We start from the raw sequence: 20,869 nt of genomic DNA, 5'->3' as shown, positions 1-20,869 counted from the left end.
TTTGAAAACTTTAAAATTATAATATATTGTCCGCTATATGCCATAAATTAAAGAAAACAGTAGGTTTTTGACGGTTTTTACCACTGTCATGTCAAAAACCCAACCCTGCTATGAAATAATTCATTCTTATATTATGTGCCTCAGAAACGTCAGCTTTTTTTTTATCTATAATACTAAGACAACTCTCTTTTTAATTTGTGTGTTTCTGAATTGTTTACAACTTTATATAAATTATATAATTTACAGCTACTAATTGTAGGTTCTGGTTCTGATGCATTGTGGGCAAAATAAAAAATGGTTTACCCTGAATAACTTCCAATCGGATCTTCACACCCTGGGACTCAATTTTAAAGACTGATTTGGATTACCTCAAATATGCTCATTTATTAGTGCAGAAGATATTTTAAGTTACAAAATTGAACACCCGAACATATCTTCTCTGAATAAACATACTTTTCTTCCAACAGACTCAGATTTCTAACTGTGATAATGTAAGGGGTAGTCTCAATCTGGGAAATATGGTCCCAGTAGTTTGGTCAAGAGAGTGGACCAAAGCTTGGACACCTTAATATTAATTTTACTTTTTGCGTATTTCGCTATATCTCTGGCACTTTTCAATTGAAATGCAAAATTATTGCACAAAAATTTGTTTACGAAAAGTTAATTCCATGCAAAAAAATAACTTTTAGTAGATATCTATTATTTTTTAGTATTTTAGTTAAAAATTATCGAAAAACTTTGAAATTGTAAGAAATACAATTTTTTACATCATTTAAAAGAAAACAATTTTAATACAAAATATGAGTGAAATCGTTCAAATAACTCCTGAGATATTGAATTTTAAAAATATGACTTTTTTAAAAATAATGACAAATTCATAAGATCAGAAGTTATTGAGGGTATTTCGTTTATTTTTGTGTGCCTTCTACTCTATGTCTATATGTTAAATTCGAAATGCTAAAAAGTGAGTATTAATTATCACATAAATTTAAACGAAACAATTTCAATGATTAATTTTTTTTTGCCTTAGTATTTTTATAATTTTTTAGATATTTTTGTATACAAAATTGTATTACATTTTTCTTTTGTATGTAATATTTTTATTATGAGGAGGTACTTGTGTTATGTCTGATATTATTTCCCCCATGGCACAGAGTTATTCACCTCAGAACATGTTTCAGGTGGACAAACTTTGTAAAATATTTATATGATAATGATGCATGAAATTGATTGGGTTTAAACAGCGGGATTATTTGCTTTAATGAATGAACCACATTGGTAGTTTGACATTCTGATCATTTCTGCACCTTGATAGACTGAACCTTTTAAACGTTCTCTCTCAATTTATGCGAGACTTTTGTTCGAATTGTGCAATAACGTGCTGCTTACAAAAAAATGAAGACTTTTGATCCATGCTAATTATTGAAAAGCACAGACAATTTTAAGAGCTTTTATCTATATTTTTAGCTATAAATCAGTTGAAAGTTTAATAGGTTTTTAAATTATATTTATTTCTACCTGTAGTTTAATAATGAAGCAGAAATAAAACTGCAAGAGCTTCTTTTTTTTTCATTTATTTATTTTAATTATTTTGTGAAACAAAGTGACTGATTGAAACTTTTGAGTTCATATTTTTTAAAATTCTAGTGCATATTGCAAAAAGTTCTACTGATTAAGCTATATTTTTTGAAAAACTAAAATATAATTAATAATTAGTCAAAAACTTTCAAAAATATATTTTTTTTTTTTAAAAATATTTATTTTGAAGAAAAATGTATAAAATGTTTTTTTTTTTTTAATACTAATCACACAGATTTCAAAGTTCTTTTTATAGGAAAATAAAAACAATTTTACCTATCTTTACTTCATTATGATTGGTTGCCCCTTAAGTTTTTTGGTAGATATTCCATATCCTCTGTTAGTTTTGTGTATAAGGTCCACTTGAAGTGAATGAAGTATGTATAAGTTACTCCAGTTTCAATAAAAAAGCAAAATTATTTTAACTCATCAGTAATTATTATTTATAAATAAAAAGGAAACTCAATTACTTAAAAAACTAACTAATATGTACTGAAAAGCCAGTGTTCTGTTTATTGAAATATTTTTGTTAATGGAATTTAATGAAATACCACAGAATTTTGATGATCAAGTCTATAATAAGTTTTTATTGAATTAATTATTATTATACTTTAAAATTTTGGATGTTCGATTTACACTCAAAAGTTTTGGGAAGGACCAAACTGGCCACTTTAGGTATACTGCAATTTTCAGTCTTTCTAGTGTTAATTATACTTCTTCTTCTTCATAAGTGCAACAGCCTTTCACGGGCCAAGGCTGACTCACAGATTTTCCTCCATCTGGCCCTGTCCGGTGCGATGGCCCGCCATCGGCTGAATCCCAGTAGTTTGAGGTCCTTTTCAACGTCGTCTATCCATCTTGTAGGTGGTCGTCTCCTACGTCTCGTCACTTCAATTGTGGAAAAAGTCACTTTTTTGGCAGGGACGGCATCAGAATTTCTGAAGAGGTGGCCCAGCCACCTAATGCGTGATGCTTTAATAGTTCTCACAATGTCGGTCCCACCGAATTTGTCATATTTTTTGTAAAGAATTTTCCTTACGTTATTCTCTTAAAGAGAGCCAAAGATTTTTCTCAAAATTTTTCTTTCAAAAATTAGCAGTTTTTCCTGTTAAATATTTTACTAATTAATCAATAATATACATTTATTTAATGTAACATTTTTTTCACCTGTTTTTTGTTGAATGTTTTGATATTTAATATAAAATTAAATTCAGATTATTTTGATATTCAATTTTTAAGAAAGTTTTGCTCTCTTATTTTTATTTTTATTGATTTTTCTTTTGCATATTCTTTAGATCACTTGATAAACAGAAGGGCAAAGAGCGTGGATCGAAAAGAAGAAGAATTAGCTATTTGGGAGATTTTAAAGATAGTGTCACTTACTCTACTGATGAATTCCATTTGGGATTAAAGATAGCAAATAAACTTGTAGAACAGCAGAATAAAAAGATACGATGCTTAAAAGGAAAAAACAGTCGATTACGCAAAAGAGTTGAAAATTTGGATGCCACTTTAGAGGAATATAGGAAGAAGGTTTATATTCCTTCCGATGTTCTTAAGGTAATTTCACTTATTCATATGTATTTCCCGGTGTGTATATTAATCATTATTTATTTTTTACGAAAAAGCTTTTTGTTACTTTATAATTGTTAGCTACTTTATGATGGTCTGTTCCAAATAGCATTTAATTTTAAACACAATTAAGGTATTTTCGAGCAGGGAAAAATTCCAAACAAAAAGATTAAGACTCAAAGTAAAAAGTAAAATTTGTGATGCATAAATTGTACTAAGTCTTCTTATTTTGGTATTTAAAATCAAAAGACATGTAGTTTGGCTTAAAAAAGACTTAATCTTCCAACTTCCAATTGATATTTCTTGTATATTATTTGTTTGTTATTTATAATTATAATGTTTTTTTATTAATATCTTCTCACTTCTGAATTAAATTTCCCCTGAATTAGATTCTTTGTTATCGGACTTTCTTATATGGCTCAGTCGTTTTTGAAAGAATCTTTCAAAGTTTTCATCTTTGAATATTGTCATTCCATCTCTATATTTTAAATTTTTCTGATGAAATTTTAACAGTTAAAGCAAATAAAAAGAATTCCTCATTGGACTACAACTTGCCCAGGTAATCCGATTTTGACGAAAAATTGCATTTCACTGAAGAAAATTTGCTTCAGTGCGCCAAGCTTCTCGAAATAGATGTTGCAAAGCAGACTCCTCTCACTGCACTGTTTCTCACCAGAATATCAACAGACGTGAATAATGTTTTGAACACCTTGAATGTGAAACCATTGGCCCATTTTACTGTCATCTAGTGTTTGAGAATTCTTTCGCTCACTCAAAATAAAAATGACTTGATATCACATATTGTGAATGATAATATTAAAAGAACATATGATAGAACTTAAGGCGATCTTTTTAACTCATAGTATGCAATCTCCAAATGGTAACACTCATAATTCCAAAAAAAAAAACTGCCTGGATTTGCACAGAATTATAGACTAAAATTGAATTACTGCAGAAACAAGTGGAACTTTTAAACAGTCAACATTTTTCTCTATGTACCTCTTCACCTCCTCTACCACAAACAGATTCTAATATTGTGACAATTCTTGCTACATTTATAGAGACTCAAAACAATTATTAGAGAAACAAGTAAGTCAACCAAATATCATCCAAATTATTTCCACTAACAATACCGTATATTCCATTTTAATGTTTGAAGGCAATATCATTGACTGCTTCTGAATGTATAAAAGTAGTGGATAGAATCGCGACACTTGATAATTTGTCTGATGATCACTAATGCTGTTTTGTGCCACTCCAGATCTGCAAACAATTGAAAACTTACATGAGGTAAAACTTATAATGATTGAACTGCCGGGAAAATCACCCTCACTTCTAGATTTAAAGATCACATTACAATGGAAGAATTTTTAGCTCATCAGAGCGTACGTAAGTTTAAAAATAATGAAAGTTTGGTTGATTGTATTCATACCAAAGATGCTCTTCTTGAAAAAGCTCTGTTTACTATGCACAAACTGATCTTATTTCTATGACAATTGGTGATATTACAGAAGAAAAATGGCAGATTGCCTTTGCCACCCAGAATTTGATTACTGTTCAAGATTTATTGAGAGCTGCTACACTCGATGCCATTCGAAGTTTCAGACACGAGAATATGTCACACCAGTCCACAAAATTTTTTTTTTTCAGTACCCAAGTCTCGGTCAAAAACCTCCAATTGGCACATTGAACAACAACGTAAATATAACTCTGCTACTGACGATGTTCGAGACATTACTTGCTGGCTATGTGGACAAAAGGTCATGCCATTTTATGTACAGTGTACCTCTGCTCAACAAAGTTCGACTACAACTCAATCACAAAATTCATCACCCTCCGCTCAAGAATTCAACAGTCAACCGAAAACTCAGTTTCTGTATTATGACACAAAAAAAATTTTGCTTGTTATTTGCTTTTCCAGATTAAAGAATATTTGTGATACAAAAGCTAGTTTGTTTTAAAATTTTTGGATATTTATTAATTAATCTTAAATAATTCATGTACAGAAAAATTCTGTTATATCCTAAACATGATAGTGGGATATTATTTTTAACACTCTTTATTATGCATTTTTCTCTAGCATGATTTTATTAATTGTAAAATTGTTATTTAGATATGCTAAACCTCAAACATAGAAGAAAAAAAAAATTTCAGTTTTACTAGCACTTTTACATTATGCATAATAATGGGATAATTTTTTAAATATGCAAGTAAATATAAATTATTCTCTATAAAAATCAAAATATCCTTTTGAATTTTTTCCAACTATTACATCTTCATAATGTTTAATATTTTTATTAAATTATAATTACTTGAGTGAAAAAAACTCAATGTTTTATGATTGATCAGAAAATATGTTCAGATTGGAAAGATTTGATTTTATTTTATTAAGATTTTTGTTATCTCTATTAACATTTATGATCTGAACTTTATATTCATCAGTAAGTTTTCTTTTCACTTTTGCAAGCAAATTTACATGCTGTACATTATAATGTGATTTTTTTTTTCATAACAAATATGCAAAAAAGAAACCTATTTAATTTTTTTTAACTAATTGCTTGTTCGTGATGAATGATATTTCATGAAGAGAAAAGTTGTCTCTTATATATTTATAATCAAATAATGTGCTTTTATTTCTTTTCTTCATCATTTTATTTGGTTGCAATGCGGTAATCAATATTAATTGAAAAAATTTCCATTTTATTATCTAAACATTCAATTACTAATGTTCCATATTTTCTTTTTTATCTTTTTATAGTTTTTCCTTAATTTCCTTTAAAAACTTAATTTTTTTGAATTTTTTTAAAGAAAAAAAATTTTTAGACATTGGGAGAATGTTATAATAGCTTCTACACTAGGCTTGTTAACTTAAAAATAGGAAAAGATTCAAATCAGTATTGAATTTTTAACATGAGAAATTTTAGAAAAAATCATTGCGTGTTTAAATTATTTTTGTTCAAAATAATATTAGTCCACTATGTGTACAATTATTGAGTCCAAAACTCAAACCTCACTAATCGACTCATTCCAAGTAATAACTTGATTATGATAAATATTTATGAATTTATTTTAATAATTTAAAAACTTTTTTCATATGTGTTATATGGAATTAGGAAATCATCAGTCCCACGCTGTTAGCTTTTTTTCTTCTTTTTAGTTGAATTATAAAAATTATTTCCTTTTCTTTCCTATTTCTTGAATTTAGTAAAATTTTGAAAATTACAATTCAAAAGCTAAAAATGAACTTATTACTATTATTAACTTCTTTAAAAACTGAATTAATTGATTGAATAACTGAGAAAATTACTGAAAATTTAAAAGTTATTAATTTATTGTTTATTTTATAAATTGAGAAACATTTTTCTTATATGTTATACAGAATTAGAAAATCAGTCCCACATTGTTTGCTTTTTTTTAAAATTTAGTTCTAAACATTTTCTTTTTTCTTTCCCCTCTTTCTGGAATTTTGTAAAATTTTGAATAGAAAAATTCAATTTTATCAAATTTTTTTGCTTAAATTTTTCAAAATTATAACTCAAAAGCTAAAAAGGCTTCGACTTTTTATGCTTTATTCATACACTTCAATACAATTAAAAAAATGTGAAATGCACTAATGTTAAGATTTGTAAACATTCAAACAACCTTAATTAGAACATATTTGATTAAAAAGCAAGTTTCAAAAGTATAAATTTTACTGGAATCACAAGCCTGAATTCAACATTTATGCATATATTATGTTATATACTAACTTATAATCTTATATAAATTATTTAGAAGTTATTTTATGAGATTAAGTTATTGTTCAAAACAAATTTCATACTTGTAGCAATGCGAAAATATTGCATTTCTTTTTCTTTATATTATATTAATTTTTTTCTCATTGTGTTTAAAGCATGACATTAGGAATAACATAAAAAAAATTTCTATTCAAATTAGTTTTCTTGCTGTCTAAGAAATATCATGCAATAGCTGCAGAAGCATATTTAGTAGACTTCAGTAAATATGCAAAATCAAAAGACAATGTTAACAGAAAATAATTTATTCTGTAAAAGATTTTACTTTTGTCTGTCGCAATTGTTTTCTTGCAAATAGTTTTTTTTTTCTTTTGTTTTACATATGCTATGCATCCATTACACAAACCAAGATAGAAATATATTATATAAAAATGTTATATAAATCACTGATTCTACAAGGAGCATGAAATTAAATTTAGCTGCTGTATACAGGGCTGATAGTTCTCCGGAAAAAAACTGGATTTCCAGATTTTTCGCTAACAGTGATCTGGAAGTTTCTGGAGATTGAAGGTCCGGACGTTTAAAAAAATCATTGATCACAGAAGTTTCCGGAAATCAAATTTTCAAAGGTGGAACTTAAAAACCCAGTTTATTTTATTTGTTTGTAAAGGAGATCCAGAGAGATACTTTATAAGCTTATAATCATGATGAATATTCATTTTTTATCAGTAAATAGTTGTTCTAATCATAAACTCAAGAAAAAAAGACATATTTGTAAATTTTAATAACTTCTCCAGGTCATCATAGGTATGTATAAATGGTATAGGCGTGTGTAAAATTGTAAATATATTTTAAGTAAACTAAGAAATATTGAGAAAAAGGAAAAATAAACTTGTTTAAATTTTTTTCAATTTAAACTTTTTTTTTAAACTTAATAAATTTTCCGGAATTTTGGCTTGGGCTCACAATCACCCCTGTGTATACATTTAGTAACTTAAAAAGCAAAAATGGCAGTAACCATGCAATGTCCTTTAATAATTTATTTCAAAACACTAGACTTCACTGCCAAAAAAATTTTATTTTTGGAATATTTCCTATTACTGACAGCAAAAACATGTGTGAAAATAAATTCAAGGAAAATATTGCAAATCCACATTTTGTTACTCAATTATTTTTGTGTATTATAGCATTGTTTCACAAATTTTTATATAGTTTTCTTAGTCACAAATTTTATTAAAAGGATGTGGTTGTTTTGATTGTAACATCTAGACGATTTTGTTAAATAACGGAAAAAAACTGTCACATAAAATGCTGACTTCTTTTTTATACAGTCTAACACCACTATAATGAACCTGAGATATGAATGTTCAAAACCCACTTAATAAATATTTGGCTATATTGAGCATTTTTAGTTACTCCTTCCCAATTGTTCTTTAACTAATGTTTCATGTACCTATAGTGAACAGCTAAGATGTTCGTCGTTTGTTTATAGTAGACTCAGATTCCTTCCCAATTGTTCTTTAACTAATGTTTCATGCACCTATAGTGAACAGCTAAGATATTGGTCGTTTTATAGTGGACTCAGATTCCTTCCCAATTGTTCCTTAACTAATGTTTCATGCACCTATAGTGAACAGCTAAGATATTGGTCATTTGTTTATAGTGGACTCAGATTTCTTTTCTGTAAGATATTTAAATAAATATAACAAAATATTTAGTCAATGTAATTTGTTCAAAAGTATATAATTGTGATTTTTAATTTAAAAAGGAAGAAAGAGACATAAAGGAGTGTTTTAAATGAGATCATTTCTCTGAATTGAATTATGTGATTGGTTACAAAAGCAGACATAGCACAGAAATTCCAACTTTTAAATTAAACTTTCTTCAAAAATGTCGTAAATGAAAAAGATAAACTTCTAAAAAATTACTAAACTCAGTGGTGCAACAGCCCATAGAGGGCCAAGGCCNAGAGAAATGCGTTCTGAAAGAGGTTCCGTGGTTCGGAAGGATGGTGTTCTGTTGATCTTAAAGGTTCTGAACAATACTGGTAAATAGGGAAGCTAGATAATGGGGCAAATGTTGAAAATAATAAAAGATCCAGGAGGAAATGTGAAGCGGATTTTATTCTAAATGGCGCAAATGAGAAATTTTTTTCCAAATGCGAGAAATTCGCGAATTTTGAAATTGGTTTATAGAATGCGCGAATTTCTCGCGGTAATCATTTTTTTAAGCGAGAATATTAAGAAATATGCGAGATTCTCGCGTTCTCGCGCTGTAGTGAAAACACTGATCATGCAATGGCTACAGAAGCATATTTAGTAGACTTCAATAAATATGCAAAATCAAAAGACAATGTTAACAGAAAATAATTTATTCTGTAAAAGATTTGACTTTTATTTGTCGCAATTGTTTTTATTGCAATAGAATTTTTTTTTTCTTTTGTTTAACATATGCCATGCATCCATTACGCAAACCAAGATAGAAATATATTATATAAAATTGTTATATAGATCACTGATTCTACAAGGAGCATGAAATTAAATTTAGCTGCTGTATACATTTAGTAACTAAAAAAACAAAAATGGCAGTAACTTAAAAAACAAAAATGGCAATAACCATGCAATGTCATTTTATAATTTATTTCAAAATACTAGACTTCGCTGCTAAAAAAATTTTATTTTTAGAATATTTCCCATTACAGACAGCAAAAACATGTGTGAAAATAAATTCAAGGAAAATATTGCAGATCCACATTTTGTTACTTTATTATTTTCTTGCATTGTAGCATTGTTTCCTTTGTCACAAATTTTTTCTTAGTTCTGTTAATTACCAATTCTATGAAGAGGATGTGGTTGTTTTGATTTTTACAATGGAATTATATTTCACTTATTCAGTAGAGCGCCGATTATCCGAACCCTTATTATCCGAACGTCCAATTATCCTAACTGTGTCTGAATTCGTTTTTTTTTTTTTTTTTTTTTTTCTGGAAGCATGGNTTTTTTTTTTTTAAGGTTTAGAATACTTTTTAACCTATTGACAATTTTTTTAAATTAAGAAGAATAGATAATATCCCCTACATCTTAAGACCATATTTAATTTACAACCTTTTTAGCAGTTTTCTTATTGTAGCCATACATACATGTATTGTGATACAGTTAAATCTACATAGCTCTTTACACCTGAAATTATCTTCCAAGAGTGCGAGCTTCATTTTGATAGTCTACAATGGTTGGAATACAGAAGGAGTTTATGAATAGATAAGTGCTGAAGTTCTATAATTGGGCAATGGGTAGTTGTCACTTATGGTTAAAGATTACAGTGCTTGGAATCTTAAATCTTGGAATAAAATTCTTAACCAGAAAACAAATGAAACTGAAGTTTCTGAACCAGTAGATCTTTTGGATGAAAATGATGAAATTGTTGCTGAAATTTTGAATGAAAATCCGAACTCTACGGACGAAAAGGAAGAAGTAGGTGATCAAGTTCAAGGCAGTGGACCTTCTCATATAGAAGCAAGCAATTCATTAGATATTGCAATGAATTGGCTAGAACGTCAAAATAATGTTGATCCAGTTCAGTTGATTTTTTTTAAAAAGAATAAAGGATATATGGCTGCTAAAAAAAAAACGCTTCTTCTTTGAAACGAAATCTTTGCTGGATTTCTTTTCCAATGGAAAATAATGAAAAATGTTGTAAAACCAGTAATTGACAAAAAAATTATAAAAACTGAAATATGATAAAAATAATTCAAAATGAAGAAAAAAAGTTTAAAAAAAATTTAAATAAAATATTTTTCGAACTTTTCATTATCGTTATTCATGCACCTATAGTGAACAGCTAAAAAATTGGTCGTTTGTTTATAGTGGACTCAGATTTCTTTTCTGTAAGATATTTAAATAAATATAACAAAATTTTTAGTCAATGTAATTTGTTCAAAAGTATATAATTGTGATTTTTAATTTAAAAAGGAAGAAAGAGACATAAAGGAGTGTTTTAAATGAGATCATTTCTCTAAATTGAATAATGTGATTGGTTACAAAAGCAGACATATGGGAGGGTACACAGAAATTCCAACTTTTAAATTAAACTTTCTTCAAAAATGTTGTAAATGAAAACGATAAACTTCTAAAAAATTACTAAACTAAACTAAACTCAGTGGCGCAACAGCCCATAGAGGGCCAAGGCCTACTGTGCCCATCTCACTTTTCTTGACCTTGGGCTCTGGGGTGCAGAAGCAGATGTTCCGGTTAGGTGGTCAGCTGAACGTGAAACCCCCAGTGTTTAGTTCCCAAGCATGCTTGGTACTCATTTATCGACCCACTGAAGGGGTGAAAGGCTGAGTCTACCTTGCCTGGCCCAAGGATCGAACCCAAAACCTGTGGCATGGGGCGCTACCATTCAACCACCGGGCATCTAAAAAATTACTTAGGTAACAAAATTGAACAAACCAATATTCAAAAATTCTGTAAAAGGGGACGACCACTTTGCTATTTGGAAAATATTTTGTATGTTCTTTAATGCTAAAGTTAAAAATTCCATTTGAGCGAGAGATTCTTTGTCAGGAAATTAAATATCAAAAAAATTCCAATCATTGACGAAAATGGAAAACATTAAAGTTAAAAAACTACATCATCAGGAGACTACCCTTTGTAATATGGAAAATATTTGAAATGTTATTTAATACTCCAGTTAAAATCTCATTACACTTAGAAATTCGTTGTAGTGGGACTCAATATATATTTTGTTTCTTAATACTACTTTAATCACAATATGTACTATAGCAATCACTTTTTCCAAGTATGCTACTGCAATATGCTTAAAAATTCTTTTTTAAAAGATTTAGATGTAGTGATTCATCGTTTATGGTCATGTTATTGTTAGTTTCTATGCCAGTTTACCATAGCAAAGTCTGACCATATAATCAATGTCCCATTTGAAAAGTGATTTTTGAAATTTTTATTTTACTTCAAGAGCAAAAAAATTATAATCATCAGGTATTTTCGTCTAAGAAAAAATTAATTTTAAAGTTTAAATTTTTTTTTTAAACTTTAACCATACCTTACATATTTGTGAAGAGCCGGCCAGGTGGCCAAGCGGTTAGCGTGTCTGAATGTGAAGCCAATGGCTGCAGGCTCGAATCCAGCTCTGGGCATGGATGTTTCTCTCTATGTGTTGTCCCTGCTGTGTGTGATGTGTGAATGTGGCCCACCCTATTAACGGGTATTTGTGGCTGTATGGCATGCGTAGTGTTGCTCGCCTTCGTGACCTAGGTTCACAGGTGCCCACTGGGTAATGTTAAATGAGCAACACTTCCGGCATCTTCCAAGGTAAAGAACGAAAATTCAGTATCTGCCGTTAAAGGGGGGGGGGGAATATTTGTGAAGAAAAATTCTAGAAAAAGTTTGAAATTTTCTATTCCAAGCAGTTGGTATAATTAAATACTGGTTTGATTGGCCTCTTTTAATTTCAGGAAGCTTTGGCTAGAAATAAGAAAATGCTAAGAAAAGCCAAAACAAACTGCTCTGCAGCTAAGATAAATATTTCAGGTGAAATAACTGGTTCGCCAACTAAGACGAATGAAGGCTGTGATGATTTACATCTGAATTCTCCATGATGATGTGAAGTTTGCTTCAACTAAACATTTATTAGCTTAAATGGCATTTTAGTGATAGTGATTGTATCCTTCAAATTTTATTACATTTGTGAAATTGTATATTCTTATGTAGCAGCTATATTCTCTTTTTTTCGCTGCTAATCTGTGTTTATTAGTAATGACTACTGTTGTACAGAATATAAAGAGAACACAGAGAAACAAATGAAGTCTTTACTTTGAACAGTTGTAACAAAATGAAAGTTTATGCAAATTACTAGCAACTCTTTTGAAAATGCTTATTTATATTCCATTTTTGTTTCTCTATATATCTATGCCCTTTGAAATGTTCATTGATATTTAGCTAGCAATTGTTTATTGATATTCCTTTAATTATTTGCTCCTAGGGTTAATGGGATATATGATAGCCTATATCATGGGACCTGTTTTCTGATTACATTTACTGAACAACCTAGAAGCATAGGCACTAATTGATTGAGTGTTGTTATTGGCATGATTGCCAGATCCCTAAAATATTATAATATTTAATAACACCTTTCTTGCCAAAAGTCATAATTTTTTTTTTAATTTTCCCTGTTCCAAAAATGTTAACAACTTAATGTAAACTTGGTTGAATTTTGAAAAAAATCAACTTCATTCACTTAATGTACTATTTTACTTAAAATTAGAATAAACGCACATGCTGTTGATAATTCTGTATATTCAGGTAGAAAGTATATGTTGCATCTAAGATTTATTTTTTAGGTGTAATGTTCTTGTTTTTTTTCTCCACATTATGCTGCTGTTGAGTACAGGATAATAGCAAAGATACCTTTTGATAATAGCAAATATTCTGCAGGTTATGTATTTCAAAAAATAATCAAACGACTCTTAGTAGTTAAGTGTTTATTATTCCTTTTAATCATAAATAATTTTATTTTATAAATAAAATTTTCAAGAAAGAAATGTAATTTTTTTGCCTACATAATATAAAAACTGTTTGCAGTAAATATAATATTAGTTGAAACTCGGACATAAATAGTTCTGCTTCGAAAATAAATTGAATTCTATTGTTCTACAGTTTACATCACTTTGAGGACTTTTTTGTTTTAGGGCTGTTGAGCTCCATGAATACTTCCCTCCATAAAATTTGATGATCAGCTGTTACTTATGCAATACATTTATGTATGTCTATAATCAAAGCCTGAATAAAAGGCACTAATTATAATTTCATTTTTTTTAGTTAGAAAAAAATCTGAAAAATTTCTAAAATAATGTGTGACATTTCTTTTTGTCTGATAAAGTAGGGTTCTAATTTTTCATTTGCTTTAATTTGCTTTATTATATATTCAATTTGCTTTAATAATATTTTATTTTATAATAGTAAGGTATCATCAAAGTGCTTTTTTTAGGAATTTTTTAAAATGTAAACAACGAGAACTCTTATAAAAATTTTATTTAAAATCCAAGTTGGACTAATCAATTGCTCTCGTTATAATGGTTCTAAACTTTTAGCACTTTTAGGCATTAAAAGTTTCAAACTTGTAATATTTTTAACAGTTTTATAAATTATGCCTATATTTTTATGCAACCTGTCTTTACTGTTGATTAATTTTACATTGATGTTTGTGTTGCTTATGATCTATTTTACATTGATATTTTCATTAAAAATTTATTTTGTTTTGATGTTTTTATTGTTGATTTATTTTACATTTATGTTTTAATGATGATTAATTTTATGTTTATGTTTCTATTGATGATGATTAAGTTTATGTTGATCTTTTTATTGGTGATTAATTTTATAATCACTATGCTTTTCCTATGAAATATGTTAAATGGAAAAGTTTCAGAAAACTAAAAGAAAGCATATTAGATATTTTTTTAAGGTCTGATATTTTCTTCTTTTCGTAGTTCATTGGACTTTGAGTTGTACCTCTTCTTTTTTCTTTTTTTTTTTTAATATAAGAAGTCCTGTTATCATTCATAACAATTTTAACATAACTTGTGTTTTTTTTAAACCATATATGAATAAATATTTGAAAAACATCTTCAAATTTCAATTGTTAATAAGATATTTCATTTTTGCACTATATACTAATCATTTATATATACTGCTAGCTCTTCTCAAATAAATACAAGTTATTTCTACCACAAGTAATTTAATTAAGGAAGCTGTTCAAATATATTTATATAGTGGAAGTATGCAACAATTTCAGTAATATGTTTGGAAAAAATAAATCTTACTGCAAAAATAATAACATTTAATTAACATTAAGTAGTTAACATTTATTAAATAACCTATTTTGCTTTTATATTTAAAAAAAATTTGTTTCTTATCTTAAGTTTTGCTCAAAATGTGACCGATTTTATTTTTTTAAATCATAATCTAAAATTTAGTTGTTCATATGAAGCATAGTTAACTCTGAATTATGTATGCTGTAAATAAATGTGGGTAGCAGCAGTTTCTAAACTTTTTTGCACTAATAATACCTATTTTAATTAAAGACTTTTTCCATAGCTTGAGGGAAAGTATCACTGATAAATAGCACATAAAAGGAAATGATATTCTTATATTTGATATTTAGTAAATACATTTATTTATTATTTAATAAATATCAGTACAAGGACAACACGGTTCTCCAGAAAGCTGCCACACACTCTCTAGGAGTTGTCGCTCTAGAGACAAGTTAACTTGCTCTGTATTCTTTCTAAATCAATATGAGGTAATTGTAAATGAATAAAACTTGATTATAAAATTCAACAAATACTAATGTTAACTCCTTCTAACAGCAGCCTTTTTGACAATGGTGCCTACCCATGTATTCTAGGCATTGCTAGTAATAAGGTTTTATGTTTTCCTCCGCAAATTTCTTCTAGTCTTTTGAAAATCTGACACATTGATCCTATTTTCTAAGTAATTTTTTTTCTTCAAATTTTGTAAGAATGTATTCAATAATTAATTTATATTTTCACTTTATATTTTAAGTCTGAAGTTTAACAAAATAAAACAATATTTGAAAGTGCATTGAAGGAAATTTGCATATTTAAATAATTTGTACTTCTAAATGGATAAAACTTAGAAGTCTAAGATAGAATATCTTGAAGTGATCTGGAAATTCATATTGTAGTGCAATTTGTTATCTGTAAAAATCATGCTATTGTTTAAATTGTGTGTTCATATTATGTAAATAAAATTTTTTCAAATGTTTCTTTTTCCATTGTATCAATTTTGGTGGATATTTCTTAACTGCTCAAACAAACAATTATTATAAAACTTGATTACATTCTGAAAACAAAATCTTTAATAAGAAATGTAGTAAAATAACGAAATTAATGTTAAAATTGTTGTTCCATTTGAGTGCTTAAACAGTATTTATTGAAAGAGAAGTTAGTGCAGATGCGTTTCTCTACATATTACGTAAATAAACAGTTTATTTTTTTTAAATTACTGATTCTGATGTACTTTTCTTAACTGTTCAAACTAATAATTAACACAAAGCTTAACATTTTAAAAAATTAAGTTTGCGTACATGGAATTTTACAAATTTATTTTTTTTTCTATTGAAAAATTAAGCTTTATATCATTGGATTGCACCTTAAAATTTCACAGAATTCGAAGCAAAAATAAGTCTCAGTTTTAAGTAACACACATTATGCTCCGTTTATTTTTAAGGGATTAAATAAATAACAGATATTTGTAAAAAATAGAATATCACTTGAAATAAATTGGTTTTGTTTGTAAAACTTATGTCAATGTTAAAGCAAATAATAATGTAATTAATTTTTTAAAAATAGTCTATTATTCCATTCTATTTTATTGACTCTGCTGGATATTTAAGTCTCTATATACTAATTATTTTTATAAAACTCAATTTTTTGAAATAGTGTTAAAATAATTTTTATGAACAACATTTTATAAAATCTTTTTCCTAAGGAAAAGTTATTCAATAAAGACAATTGTATTGAAAGTATTTTAGTTTTTAAACCTTATTACATCAACTCTGATTATCTAGTTTAGTAATCATGCTTACAAAATCCTTGTTTGTTTGGTGTTTAAATATTAGAGAAAATTCATTTTATGATAGTGATTTTTATTTGTTTAAATTTATGAATGATTCTTATCTTACATAGTAAAAGTTAAGAATTTTAAAATATTTATTTTTAATAGGTTTTGATACGTTATAAAAAATATTCTAAGTTGTGGATCCGTTAATTGTAAAAATAGCTCTTTACTACTTGAAAAAGTGATAATTAGTTCAGAAGTTTATTGGTTAATTATGTCGTTTATTATGTCAGCACGACCTACACAGATTTTTATGTAACAATTATTTTATATTTTACTAAAAGAAAAATTAAAAAAAATTTTTTTTTAAGCATTATTCTGGTGCTTAGATTAATTCAAGACATTTTATTCTCACTTTTTGCACAGAGCTTATTTAGTACAATATCATACAAAAGTAGCCAGTGTAAAGCTGTTGAGTACCCTCTTCTCAGCAAATGACAAAAGGTTGCATGACCTTGTCTGTCACCTTTTTACTGGAAAGGAGTTTAATTTAAATATTGCAATCTAGCATATGGAAAATTGTTTCCAATGTATTTTTTTAACAACGTGTCGAATCTGTCAAAACGCAAGTCAACTCAGATATTGTGGGAGATTTTATGTTCTGTTTTTAACTTGTATTTTTATCTTCTAAGTTATATTTTTAACTTGTATTTATTAACACTTTTGTCATTGCTATCAAATGAAGTATTATTTCTGTGGATGTTTATCTTTTGACAGTCCCGCAGTGAACTGATCGTTAAGACAAGGTTCCCAGAAGATCACCGAAGTCAAGCATCACTGGCTGCGGTCAGTGTGCGTGTGGGAGACCACTTGGATTAGTCTGCATAGGGACCGAGGATGTGCGGTATGGGTCCTCGTTAAACTGTTCTACCGTAAAGTGCTCGACTTCGCGTGCAGGTCATTGGGCTACCGAAGCGGGGGGTGCCGTCCCCTCTGCAGAGGATCAAAATTGTGATGGCTTGTCTTCGGATCATCCTCAGGGATGTTTCCCAGACCGTCGCCAATAGCCCATTGTGCAGCTCTAGTGCGACGTAAATTAACTACTGCAACAATTATCTTTTGACAATTTTGAGCTTTCTTTACTGTAGGATGAATAAGTAAAAGTAAAAAATTGTACTTCATATAAATCAAGAAACGTCTAAAAGTGTTTAACCTCTCGATTTAAATTTAATCTTATTTTATTCTGTATGAGCAAATAAGTATATAGTCATAGGAAAGATATCCTATATATTTTAGATATCCTGGTTTTAGTTGCTTTTGAGTTGTTTTTGTTGTAGTAATTTATTGTGCATGAAAACATCCTGTTATTTATTATTATTTTTTTTTTCTTATTCATTTTTTTACAAGCTTGTCGATTTTTATTAATTTATCTATTAAAATAGAAATTTGTAATTTATTGAATTAATTTGCAATTATCGAACAATTATTTTATTTTCATGTTTAAAGGAAAAATATATCAGTTTTTTATTAAAATTAATTTTCTTAATCAAATTAAAAGGGATTATCAAGGAACAAACAACTTTTAAAATTGATTTTCCTTTAATCTATAGCTTGAAAAAACAATTTGCTTTGTAGTTATTGCAATTAATTTATGTAGACTTAAAGTTATATTGTTGAATTTTGTGGTAGTTGTTTTAATATCATGGACATTTATATTATGAAAGCTATTTATTGCTAGTACCTGTATTGAGCGAATTTGACAATTTAATTTTTTTTTTTTAATAATAAATGAAAAACATCTAAAAACTCTCTTGTATCCTGTATAATGGAGATATCATTTTCATTGTAAAAAAAATCATATTTTATATTTACATCGTTTTTAATATCTTTACTTCAATGCTAATAAATTCCAACTCGCAATGATTCGAATAAACTAAACTTACTGTTTCTAATAGGAATTAAAGTGGGTAATTTGAAAAGCGTACAGAGGAACAATCCACTTTATCCATTATAAAGTATTCAGTGAATTTATCTGCGTTGCTAAGCAACTGAGAGCAGTTTGATAAAATTCCTTGATTATTCTCAATAGGATAAAAGATTATCCCTCTTGGTTGCTAAGCAGCTAAGAAGAAACTTCCCCTGAATACTGTTGAGTATTCGCTACTTAGTTCAAAATCTTGAAAGTGGTATTTTAATAAATTTAAGAAAATTAGCTTTGGAATATATAGAAACAGTCGTAAGCTGTTATTTTTTTTTCTTTCTATTCATTTAAAAACATCTTACTTTATAGTTTCGACACTTAACGGAATAAATAAATATTTTCTGCCTACAGGTGACAAAAATAGTCTAAAATTCAAATTAGGAAGAAGTCAATAATATTTTTCATGAAGTGTATAGACTAATTGGGAAATCCGGTTCTTTTCCAACTGCCAACATCATTTGCTAAGCTTATCCCATTTAAAGAAACCAAAACGTAACTGATTGGTAGCCTCATTTGCTCAGTGAAGAGGGAGATAAAAGGGACTGTTAATCTGTATGTCACCAACTAACTTTCGATGCTGAAATTGTGCGATGATTCACAATATTTCTTTATTGAAAGCACAGGCATAAGTGCTGGTTTAATAATTCTTTGAGCATTTTCTTATAAACTTAATGGCACATGGGCAATGCGCCTCAAGAAGCATCAGGCCGCATTTAAAAAGCCGGCAACTATTGCAAAGTGACTGGTTTCCCAATTTTTCAATGACAGGGTTCCAAACAAAAAATGTCATTTTATTTGAAATGTCTTTATAAAAGATAAACAAACTAAAAAAATTGTATGGTTGGCTGCGTTCTGTTTAAAAATTGTCTCGACAAATTTCGAAATTAGTAGCAAATTTCTTTATCAGTTGGCGCTGCTAACTTCAAAGACTCAGAAACATTGTTTTAAAAAAGATCATTATTGCGTGATAAAATGTAAAAAATTAATTAGTGGCCACAACAGGTGTTAACATTATAAAACTAATTATAATTAATTAAAAAAATTGTTTTTGCTACCTCATTAAATGGTTATTCTTAATTTTTAGAACAATAGTCGAAAACTTTTTAGAATGCATCGTCTGATATGAAAAGACAGCATTTTTATAAAATAATACCTAATTTCATATCCATTAGTATACATTGCTTTTTAATAATTTTAAAACTTTGACGCCTTAAAAATATCGATGTACTGCGGCCAGCTGACTGACCTATTACAACCTTTCTTAGAGAGTCAGTGAGAACTTGCAGAAGAAAGTTAAAATATGATTGCACTTTAAAAAAAAAATTTTTTTTTGTTAAATTTTCTATCGTAAAATCAGCTACAATTTTTAACTCTGCATTTTTGACATATTAAAGTAGTTATTAATAGTTATAGTAGTAGTAATAGTTATAATAGTACTTAATAGTTATTAAGTAAAAGATTGTTAACCCATTTTACTATGGAATGAATAACATGTATATTTGTTGTTGTTCATTTACGTCGCACTAGAGCTGCACAATGGGCTATTGGCAACGGTCTGGGAAACATCCCTGAGGATGATCCGAAGACGTGCCATCGCAATTTTGATCCTCTGCAGAGGGGATGGCACCCCCGCTTCGGTAGCCCGACGACCTGCACGCGAAGTCGAGCACTTTACGGTAGAACAGTTTATGTATATTTGCAATTACAATACTTCTGGAGAGAAGATCAGTTCCGTGTCCCTCTGCTCAGATATATGGGAATGTATTACAATGTTTCCCTTTTCCATAATATTTTTTTTGCATTTAGCTTATAAAGAACATATTTAAATATTTCCATGAACCTTACCTTAAACATAATATTTAATAAAGTTTTGAATTTCATATACACTTTATAACAAAAAAATTGACGCCATAAGAAGCGCAAAATCGACGCTCGATCAGGCTGGAATGATGCCGACGGGGGACGTATAGTCTTTAGCGACGAATCCCGCTTCCAACTGTGCTCTGACGATCATCGAAGGCGTGTTTCGAGACACAAAGGGTAGAGGGGGGATCTGTTTTGCTACCGTTCTTCTGGCAGCTCCCTGGGCTGGTTTTTCAGCAAGACAATGCCAGACCACATACGGCACGTGTTGCTATGAGCTGCCTGCAAGCTTGTCAAACTCTTCCTTGGCCTGTCAGATCACCAGATCTCTCTCCCAGCGATTGCATCTGGCACGGAATGTTGATGACCTCGTCCGACAATTGGATCGAATTTGGCAGGAAATACCGCAAGAGACCATCCGGGAGCTTTATCGGTCTATGCCACGCCGTGTGGCAGCTTGTATCCAGCCTAGAGGCGGGTCAACACCTTATTGAACTTGTTACTGTAACTCTGCAATGAATCATTCAATTGTTCTGAAATTTTAATCA

At 28.8% G+C, this 20,869-nt stretch overlaps 1 protein-coding gene across 1 annotated transcript in view; it reads left to right on the top strand.

The window, feature by feature from the left end:
• Positions 1 to 20,869, top strand: part of LOC107444081 (atrophin-1) — a 65,926-nt gene that overhangs the window by 10,587 nt on the left and 34,470 nt on the right. Inside the window, exon 3 of the mRNA XM_071187021.1 lies at positions 2,874 to 3,138. Coding sequence (XP_071043122.1) covers positions 2,874 to 3,138 — 265 coding nt within the window. The remainder of the gene's footprint in view (positions 1 to 2,873; positions 3,139 to 20,869) is intronic.

Source organism: Parasteatoda tepidariorum, chromosome 10, assembly GCF_043381705.1.
Source record: "Parasteatoda tepidariorum isolate YZ-2023 chromosome 10, CAS_Ptep_4.0, whole genome shotgun sequence".
NCBI classification, from domain to species: Eukaryota; Metazoa; Arthropoda; class Arachnida; order Araneae; family Theridiidae; genus Parasteatoda; species Parasteatoda tepidariorum.
The sequence above is the reverse complement of the archived record's forward strand: the minus strand, read 5'-3'. Positions and strand labels throughout refer to the sequence as shown.